The sequence below is a fragment of the Parasteatoda tepidariorum genome, chromosome 3 (assembly GCF_043381705.1).
Source record: "Parasteatoda tepidariorum isolate YZ-2023 chromosome 3, CAS_Ptep_4.0, whole genome shotgun sequence".
Classification (NCBI taxonomy): domain Eukaryota; kingdom Metazoa; phylum Arthropoda; class Arachnida; order Araneae; family Theridiidae; genus Parasteatoda; species Parasteatoda tepidariorum.
In genome coordinates, this window is record NC_092206.1 from 87,524,667 (window position 1) to 87,535,864 (window position 11,198).

The 11,198-nt window shown below is 28.9% G+C and overlaps 1 protein-coding gene across 1 annotated transcript in view; it reads right to left on the minus strand.

The window, feature by feature from the left end:
- Positions 1 to 11,198, minus strand: part of LOC107454090 (uncharacterized) — a 72,903-nt gene continuing 61,705 nt past the window's right edge. The window contains exons 4-8 of the mRNA XM_016071146.3: positions 9,178 to 9,543; positions 7,799 to 7,975; positions 5,054 to 5,158; positions 2,779 to 2,860; positions 1 to 467 (exon numbers count right to left, since the gene is read on the minus strand). Of these exons, the coding sequence (XP_015926632.1) occupies positions 239 to 467; positions 2,779 to 2,860; positions 5,054 to 5,158; positions 7,799 to 7,975; positions 9,178 to 9,543 (959 nt within the window). The 3' untranslated portion in view covers positions 1 to 238. The remainder of the gene's footprint in view (positions 468 to 2,778; positions 2,861 to 5,053; positions 5,159 to 7,798; positions 7,976 to 9,177; positions 9,544 to 11,198) is intronic.

The following is an 11,198-nucleotide window of genomic DNA, read 5'->3' on the forward strand; positions in this document are numbered from 1 at the left end:
TTGTCTTCAGTTTTGAAAATTATGTTAAAAAATGCATGGCATCTAAAATATACATGATTTTTCATATTTTCTGTGGCTTTCATAGAAATATTTTTCTCTTCTTTAAGTACATGTCAAATATTTTGTTTAATTTCATTTGAAGCACAGAATTAAACACTAAAAAGAAGCCAAAAGTATGCTTTTCAGCTCCTAGCATTAATTGGCTAAATTTTTAAAATAAATAAAGTGGAATTATGGACTATAAGTCAGTCATAAGTACTCTTGGTGCTTGCTTGATTGTTGGAATGGGTCGAGATGCAGGCACTATACTAACTGCTCTTGGTGATCCTGGTAGATTCGTTATTGGGGGAATGGTTGAGTCTATTGGTATATTGACTGGTACTTGTAGAGTTTGTGGTTTGGAAGTAGATTTCTTCATTTCACTGGTTGAGCGGCCATTATGATTAGATGCGCTTGTCTTTCTCTTTCTAAAAAAATAAAATAAATAAACATTAGTGACGTTGTAATATAAGATATGGAGGATGTTTTCAATGTAAATGTAGACAACAACTATCTCGTGCTCTTGACCTGCTCTACTTCTGGTTAGAAAGTATACTGCTGCTTACTACAGCTAATTCTGCGAGGTGATGTTTTCAAACAGATAATTTCGTTTTTAATAAAAGCAATAAATTATGTAATTTCCGAGCTCAAATCAGCTTTATTTCATAAGTGAGTTTGTGGTGAAAATTTTTTTTTAGTGAAACTGATCATCCCATTTGAGTGATGATTATAAAATGTTCAGTTTTAATCAATTAAAAAAAAATAAATTAGAATTTATGCTGGTAGTTAATGGATATCTTAAAATAGGTCAGGTTTGAAAAACTTCTGCATCAGCAAAAAATAGGCTTTATGGTTTAAATTTTTTTATACTAAGAAGCAACACATAATTTTTAAAAATTAATTAATCTAAATTTTAAAAAAAAATTGTATAAACAAATTAAACATAAGATCCGTGCATTAATTCCAGAGATACTAAGAAAAACCAATATTTTTATTTTGAGCCAACGTTACAATTTCTGTATGAGAGCTTATTAGACATTCAGAAGATTATTTTTTATGCCTACATATTTCATAATATTTTTATGAGTATGTATTCCAATGGAAAAGTCGTCTTAAAATAAAATTTTTTTTTATTGCACTGAAGAACAGTTACATTGCAAAAGAGTGAACTGGAAAAATCTTCATAAGAAGACCAGGGCCCACCCAGGGCTGTCGTGTCATCAATTATGATGATATAATGAAGAAGTTTTTAAAACGTAAAGAAATTTTAGGTAATAATATAAGCTTTTTTTAAACGATTTTTCTTTTATCAATATTATTATTTTTGAATTTTTGTTGCGTGATAGTTCAAATTGAAATGGTTGAAATTTTATTGCGTTCAATTCTATTTGGTAGTAATTTCAGCGCCTGAAAAATAAGCAAATAGCTAGGTAACCAAAGTGTGGTCGAAAAATTGATAGTGAGATAAACAGTCACAAAATAGAGTTAAAAATATGAAGTAATAAAACTGGTGTTTATTAATGCCATTATTTTTTCATGTAGCTCTAAAATTTACCACAAATTTCAAATCTATCTTAAGTGTGCAGAACGCTACACTCTAGTGTGCAGAAAAAATGTGTACCCTGAATAACTTGGTCTAATGATCTTACTTTTACGTACCATGTCTAAATTTTAATGGTTTGACTGCCTAACTTTACATATGATAATTAATTAGTGCAGACGATATTTTAAGTTACGAAAATAAGCACAAAAACGTACTTTCTCTGAATACACATAAAATCCTCAAAATATTGGGATAGTGGCAATCTGGAAAATGTGTTGCCAATAGTTTAAGCAAAAGAGCAGTCGCCTTATTGTTGTTCCCCTTTTTGTTAATTTAAATTTTTGCGTATCACCTGAAATTTTTAAGAGCATCGAAATTTTTTTATCCACACAGTTAAAAAATTTGTTTATCCAAAGGTAATTCTGTGTAAAAAAATATTTTTATTAATTAATTCTGCGTAAAAAATAATTTTTATATATTACTTATTATTTTATTTATTAACTGTCGAAGAAATTTGGATTGTAAGGTATAAAATTTGTTACGTCATTATAAAGAATATCATTTTAAATCGATATAAAAATATTTGAATGAAATTTATCGAATAGTTTTAAAAAATTGAACATTTAAAATTTATTCTAAAATTTACTCTTAAAATTTATTCGACTATTCAATTTCAAAGTTCGAATTTTGTATTTCGTCAATTAAAATTACATATTTTAAAATGATGTAAAAATTTGTGTCCTTTATAATTCAAAGCTTTTCAGCTGTTATTAAAACAAAATTAAATTTATTACGTTAAAATTATTTTATTACATTGATGCTTGGATGGACGAATCTTATAAATAAGAGAAAGAATTTTACTATTCGCTAACAAAATTAAAGTACGTTTTGTGTCTGATTTCGAAACTTAAATATTGTCTGCTCTAATTAATAAGCATATTTAATGTTAGGCGCTCGAATTATTAAGGTTGAATCTTAAAGCAAGAAAAATTCAATCTGTAGATTAAGGGTGTTTTTTTTGCCCCATATGCATGAAAAGTATTCATCAAAAATAACTCTTCTGTTTTAATAAATTTGCTTTTTTAATATCCTAAAATCATTATTAATTTTTAATTAGTCTCAAAACAGTATGATCTATGACTAAAAAAATGTTGACATTTGCAAATTTTTTTCAAAAAGTTAAGAAATTTTCTTACTTTCTAATCTTTTGTATAAGCAGTATTATAGCCACATTTCCAAAAACGAGACCAACAACACAGGCCATTGGAATAAGGATCTCTGTGGAAAAAAAATTATAGTTAATGAATTATTATTGAAATACAGTAACAATATTACAATTTTATTATTTAAATACACGATTTTGGTATAGAATGTACTCACAGCGCGTATAGTCCTAGAATTAAACGATAATATGCTATTGATTCAAATAATAGAAATAATTAAAAATATACAAAATATTGTTAATCATATTACAGTAATCAATATTTTTATTCTATGAGAATATTACGACGTGCCACTAATCATCACGATGATTTTAAAATTAAAACTAGAGGTATAAAAATATATACTCTAAAAATTCTGAATCAAATGACGGTAAAAAAAACAACTGGCACTGCGAGTGCAGCATTCGTAAAATCCAATTTCCCGAACAATCATTTTTACCGTAAAGTTTTATAACGCAATTTTTGCAGTAATATTTATTTATTTTTTGTGATTTTACAGAAAATATAATTGCAAAGATTACGGTATATCGGATTTTTGTTCCGTAAAATTTTACGGTTAAAATGGATTTTATGGTAAAAAGAGCTTACTTTTTACCATATTTTCGATACTTTTTACCGTAACTTGATCAGGAATTTTTTACAATGTGTGTTCTAGGAAGTTTAAATTTCAAAGCTCAAATAAAAAAATTTAGAAATTCGCGATTTTAATCTTATAAAGTAAATTCCAAATAAATGTAAATCACAATTTCAGCCACAATAAATGCGAACTGTAACATTCAAAATAACGAAATGTGTAATTTCGTCGTTTCTGAGTAAAAAAAAAGAAAAGAAAAAATCAGTTACCGTCCTCTATTAAAGTCAATTTCAGAAAAACTGATTTTTCAAAAATCCTATAATCAACAAGGTTAATTCTTTTAATGTAGTTACATTAAATATGATTATTTAGGGTGTCTCGCAATAACCGCTCTGCATATGCAATTTTAGAATCTTTGTTAAAAATGAAGTATACAGCTGTCACAAATTAATATATAAGGAAGCTTCTTTTCTTCCGAACGGACTTAACTATTAAAGGGATGAAAACGCAGCGAACGAATTGTAAATAAGATGTAGATATTAATTATCTTTCTTTAACTTTCACAAATAAACAATGATTGAAATTTCACAATAAATGAAAGAGATCATAACAGAGGGGACAAATTCTAATAGAGATGTAGATATCTTTCTTTAATTTCAACAAATAGACAATAATTGAAATTTCACGATAAATGAAAGAGATTATAACAGAGGGGACAAATTCTAAATGAGATGTAGATATCTTTCTTTAATTTTCACAAATAAATAATAATTGAAATTTCACAATAAATGAAAGAGATCAAAACAGAGGGGGCAAATTCAAAATAAGAAGTAGATATTAATCATCTTTCTTTAATTTTTACAAATAAACAGAGATATCTGATAAACTGATATATATCTGAAATATGAAATACTCATAATTGTCACCCAATAAGAATTTAAATAGTATAGCTCTGTTTTTTAGATTCTCCATTATTTTTTGTGAAACAATTATGCCGATTAAATTCCGCAATCAGTATTTATTGAAATGTAATTTAGTATTATACATTTGTCTTTTTCTTTAGGTATCTGATAAATGTTTTCGTTTAATTTTTGTTCGGAAATTTTTCAGAATCCCTCAAATTGGTTTTCATCAGTTTAAAGAATAACAAATGGTAATTTTATAAATTTTAATAATAGGCAAATGTACAAGATTAAATTAATAACTTATCAAAATATGCTAATTGCATAATTTTATTGCTTTATATTTTGAAGAAATATTTTTTAGTAGTTCTAAATGTTGTAGTTTATTATTATATATTTGTTCGTTTTTAGATTTTTGATAAACATGGTTGTTTCTGTGTAATTTTTGTTCGTCAATTTTTCAGAATCACCCAAATCATCAGCTTTGAGAAAAATAAAAGTTAATTTGCAAATTATAATAATAGGTAAATGTGCAGAATTAAATTTAGTAGGTCCTAACCAAAAATACTAACTATAATTTTATTGCTTTATATTTTCAAGAAAAAATTCATTGAAGTTCTAAAAGTTATTTAGTACTTTGACAACAAAACAAAATTCCTGTAACTTCTTTCTTCTTGTTCGTAACATTATTAGTCACCACACATTTTCAAATATGAATTTAATGTCAAAATTTTCTGATTGTCTGGGAGTTTAAAGGTGTTTTAAAAATTACCTTCTACATAATTGTGCTTTCTTAGGTACACTTCGACTATATCAACATTTGGCGTTGTTGCAAAATTCGTATCGTTGCTTCTGAGACGAATGGCTTCTTCCATACCTAAAATTAAATTAAAACATAAAAAAATTAGTTTTTAAATAGCATATTTATTGAATCAATATTTTACTCGAATATTTATGCTTTTTATTTAAAAATGAATAACCACATTTCTTAAAATACTGTTAATGGGATACCTGCAAGTAACGTATTGTGGGTATCTCGATCCTGATTGGTTATTAAATCGTGGTATTTGTTTACGTTATCAACTGTTCTTTCTATTCTATTTGGAGTAAGCAACGCCCGTTAAGTATCAATTCTCTTGATTGATATATTCTATTTTCTTTCACGAAGATTTCAATTGTTTCACTATATATTTGTTACTTAACGCAAAGAAAGGCCCGAAGCCATGTCGAAAATAAATTAATTATGTACACAAAACAAAACTATATCACAGTTATAGGAAGAAAAAAAAAACAAATACTAAATCTAAGCTAAGTAAAAGATGTAGACGAGAAGGAATAATATTTTAACAAATCCGATGTGCGACGTGACTTTGAATTTAAATAACTTCACTTTAAATAACTTTCTAATCTAAGTAGAGAAACTTAGTTCGATATTAACTCGCCATCTTGTTTATAAGCGATCAGCTGGCGTTGATGACATAGGACACGTGTCTGTGCATCAGTGATTGTCTTCTTCTCGAGTTGTAAGTACCCAATTGTGTACTAGCAATTTAAAAAAGTGTGATCATATTCTCCCATTCTTTTTTTTTCTTTTCATCACGCTTTTTCAATAATTTTTTAAGAGAAAATTAAAGAATGCGAATTCATTTAAAGATATATTGTAAAAAAAAGCGAATTCATTTAAGTAAACTATACGATCGATTTTGTACAAATTTGGATTTTTTTTTTACTTGCTACTTGAGACTGCGACATTGTCCTCCTCACGCTGTTGCTTCTCAGTCTCGATCACACACAACGTATACACTCAATTGCTAAAGGCAACAAAGGAGTGACCAAGACCGTGAACTTAATACAGTTCTTATGATCAGGACTCAAAAAGTACGGTGATCTTAACACAGTTCTCCCGGTCTCTCACAAAACAGCAATGAATCAACTTGTGGTACTCCATTCATCGAAGATTCTGGTAAGACAGCATCGAGGATCATAGATAAAATTCTGGTGGGGGAGTGCTGTAGAGTATCTACCACTACAAAATTCCAATTCCCTAGTATATAAAACATGTTAACTCGATTCTATGTTGGGGTAATTTTTCATAGATTGATTGTCGTTGACATTGTCGATTGACATACTCCCCTCCCCCACATAAACCTTTCAGTTTTGTATTTTTCACTAAATGTGTGGTAATATAATAACATACTATAATTTTGAAAACCAGAATTGCCGGTAAACTATTACCATATGAGCGAAATAACTAACAAAATGGTTCCCGTATATTTTGGTTTTTAATACTAAAATTATTATTTTAACAGAAATGTCGTTACCATACCGTGCTGTTATTTTAATATAATTTTTTTCCTTAGTGTGCTTGCTTTTCCGACATTTATATATGTGTTTTAATTATTTATATATTCTGGTAAACAAAATCATTTAAAATCTAATGATAAGACCGAAATTTCACTGCCACTTTTAAAGAGTGGGAAAAATTTCCGGCTAGAAGCCAGAGAATTTGATAGGTCTGTACTACACACATTTATCTGTTTTATGATGGTCACATTTTCATTGAAAATCTTTCATAATTTATATAAAATATGACTCCTACTCCATCCACTTTCTTTGAGAAATCAATTATTCGGCATTGAGCCAGTAGCAGTTACGCCCAGCCAGTTGGTTCTTGTCGAAATTCAATTGTCCAAAAGTACTATAAAAGGAATACTTTTGAATCACAAAAGTAGCGCAATCATTGCCATTCATTCGATCTTACAGTTGTTTATAGGATGGGTCGCATTCATATACCCACAGAATAAAGGATAGATGGATAGTGGAAGAAAGATATGGTGAAACAAGATTTGAAATCGACGCCAAGTTCCTTGTCGGGCAGAAAGTTAGCCGTGGGATTAGATTTGCAACTCATAAGATTTTGTCAGTCCTAAACATATTGGAATATATCAATTCACCAGGAATTGATCAAAATTAAATGAGCTGTCGAGTTTTCTCGTGCAGAAAATTGATAAATTTGTTACATGTAGCAATTTCTTCATGCTTATTTGAGAGTTTGGTTGGGATATTTTATTAGGTATTAAAATTATAGTGTACATCCAAGTTTTATCTTGCTATTCCTTATTTCGTCCAGTATCTTATAACCTGCAATATGATACCGATATCTCAGGAGTCTGTCTAGGTTTTTCTGAAAGGTAAATATTTTGTGAAAATTTAGACATAATTTGTGAAAATTAAAACTTATATTAAAAAACCAGCACAAAAATGTGGTAGAAATACGATTCTTACGAGATACAAAAATAAAATTTTAAGAAAAAATATTTTGTGAAACTATTGTTTTTCCTTAAGTTGAATTTGTGAAGATACCGCTAAACGGTTGTAAATTTTGCTTGGACAGACCACTGTAAATCTAAGTAACGAATTAATACGAGAAACTAATATTCCTGGTTACATAAATTGTCGATACACAAATCAACAGTTACATTAACTGACATTCTGAGCTAAGGGTGATTGAACTTACTCATGCAACTCGAGACGGTACCATTCCAGTATGTACCATCAATGCATTGAAGTAACAGAGAGTTGGATAGTGAATCATTGAAGACGTGTCCTTTGCAACACATGTAAAGGGCTGATCGGTTATTACTGTATACGAGGTAGCCTAGTCGCGGTGGGGGAAGTTGACGGCATCCATTAACTGAAAGAAATAATCATATTTCAGTTACATTTTGACGGGAATGAATCAGACGAGCTTTTCTTAAAAAAAATTGTCATGTCTAAGCTATTCATTAATTTTAATTGCTTTTAAATTTTTCCACGAAATTATTTAGGATTGATTCTAATTATATAGCTGGTTCCTATCACCAAATATATAGTAATTGTATTAGATGCAGACTTTTAACATGAATGAAGAAAGCAAATCATTATTAAATAATAAGTGTTAGGGCTGAATTATTCATTAAGTTGACTGTCTAAGTTGACATTTTTAGTAGATAATTTTAAACTTGCGCTAAATATTTAACTAGTGCATGATTTTCTTTTAACAAACCTTGTTACTTTCACAACATAAATGAGTAAACGAATTAGTAATAAAAAGTGTTAAGTTAAAATGAATATTCATCACTAGTATAAATTAGTTTCTATCATGCAGACATATCTAATGTGGATGCGAATGTATCCGCTGACGAAAAAAAAGTACTTTTCACATGCCTAAAGGGAGAAAATGAGATGGAAAAAAATAAAGAGAATTTAAAATGACTTTAGTAAAGAATTTCGAGCAATGAAAACATAAATAACAACAGACAACACACTATTAACGAAGATAAAGGTATTTCAAAAGTAGTTCAAGTAGCTAAAATATTGCTGTGTTTTTTTTTTCAGAAATCTTCACATATTTCATTTCTTTTCATTGGGAGTCAGTTACTTAGTTTTTGAATAGATGCCTCGAAAATCCCTTACGAAAATTTAAGGTGTTTTTGAGGATTATTTGATGTTGTTTTGAGGTGTTAAGTTTGATTTAAGGCTTATTTGAAGTTGACTCAATTTTAAAAAACATCCTTAAAAGATCAACCACCGAAGCTGCAGGAAATTGTTTTATTTACACTTCAGTTTGCTTTGATGCTGAAGGAAATCTACTTAAGAGCTTTGAGGTGCGAATAATTTCATCCGATCTCAACTAAAAGTATCGCTGTGCTATATAAGAGGTTGATTTTATGAGGTGTGTTTGAGGTTATTTTTGGGGCAATTCATAATACCATTTCTGACTTCAGGTGAGGTTTTTTTACATCTGTAAACCTCAGAAACACCCTTTTTTTGTAAGAGTATGCCAGATTGCCTTTCCAAGATTCAATAAATAAATATCGTATAATTTTTTATAAATATATCGACAAACTGACTTACATTTGTAGTATAATAAAAATCCTCTGGACGGCAAGAACTCGTTGCTTTGGAACCGAACTTTTACTAAGCCACCCCTAGTGGTCAGAGGTATCATAGTTTCTTTTTTCAAGTGGCCACATGTGTACCGGATTTTATGTCCATTTTCTAGAACCATCAAATTATCGGGGCAAATTTCTCTACCCCTTGCTTGTATGCCAGTCCTCATGTTGAGATCTAGAATTGTCAGCTTCATCTCTTGCATAATTGAAGACTCAATGGTCCACGTGCAGTTGGACACTTTAGTGTAGTATCTTGGATATCCAGGAGAAGATATATAGCCGCTTGTGCTTGTTATTTTACTGTTGCAGAACTTATTGATGTCTGATTCTGAAAGAGTAAAAAAAAATTATGTTTGCGGTATAAAGAGGAATTATAAATATTTCTAATTTACTTGTTTAACACACAAAAAGGAAATCCATTTTTGTAATGTAACAGTTAACGGTATCATTCCTGTTATTCTCATTTAAAGTCTTTTTTTATCAGGCAGCGTTTTCATTACACATGGTCATAAATAACGCTAGATTTTAATGCCGATTCTCACTGGGAAATAGTAAATAGAAATAAAGATTCGAAATAAAAAATAAAAGCTTTATAGTTCGATGCTTTAGGTGTGGGATTTGGATCAATGAGTCCAGTTACATTTTAACCTTTTATAACTTTGCACACAAGTAATTTTTTTTGTAAGAAATCACTTTGATAAAAGAAATCTGTAAGAAGAAAAAGAAAACATTTTATGATTATAAGTAATAAAATGAAATACAAAATAATAAGACTCTTACACAGTTAGAAATTTTGCAGTGCTTTAAAACGCAGTATCGTGCAAATTTGCTACAGTCATAGAAGGTGCTAAGATGAATATATTACCTTAAAACACGAGACTATGCGTCAGTTTGAAAAGAATCATGGTTCAGCAATCACATATTGAAGTTATACTAATTTTTACACCAATATTACGGTTAAACGTTGTATTATTTTCTGAGAGGGTATAATGTAAAAAATGAACTCAAAATTTACAAAAAATTCTTTTACTGTTTCGAAATCATTTTTTTTTTTTTTTTTGCTAAATGTTTTCAGGGATCGAAAAAATTAATCAAATCGAAGAAATTACTATCTTTATTGGTTTAAGGATACAAATTTCGTATAAAGCATTAGGATTAATGCCACACATCTCTAACACTAATGGTAGGAAATACAACGTCAATTAAAATGAGTATAAGGGATCGAGTACTTATTTATAGCATTTGTGAAGAACTCTAACCTGGGTAACATGTTTGGTATGCAAAAGCACTAAACCCTGCACCATCTCGTCCTTCTGTATAAATGGTTTTATACTCTAAAAAGTTTAGAGAAATACTAAAATTCGCTGAGAAGTCACACGAGTAAGTCAGTTGTTTTTTCAAATATTTGAGAATTCGCATTTTGTCAAAATCACGTGATTTCACTGCGAAATGACTTTCAAAAGTTGAAGGATCACGGTTAGAATTCAAGGATTAAGGGATAGTAAAATAAAAGAGCTTTATACCTGAGAGTGGAGTTAATTGGAAAGTACAAAAAAAAGTTCTTATGCGGCACAGAACCACTAAATTCTTAAACTAGCTTTAATTATTTAAAATTAAAACTATTTATTAACTAATATTAATTATAATTATTAAGAAAACACAACTAATTCGCTCTATTATCAAAATGTAAAAGCAATATTTTATAAATATTGCAGTTTTCAGTTAAGAAAGAGTTAAAATTTGATTGCTTTTCCAAAATCCTACAGAAAACGAATTGTAAGATAATTTTATGAAGAAGTCTAGTCTTGCTTTCAAAATTTGTGTAGCAGCAATAATTGCAATTGCAATGCAATTTGCAGACAAATTAAATTTACATATTAAAATAGGCAGATTTAATCTTTACAATTAGGCACAGCGCTTTAATAAATTGAAATATATATATATATATATATATATATATATATATATAGGATACACGTCTTG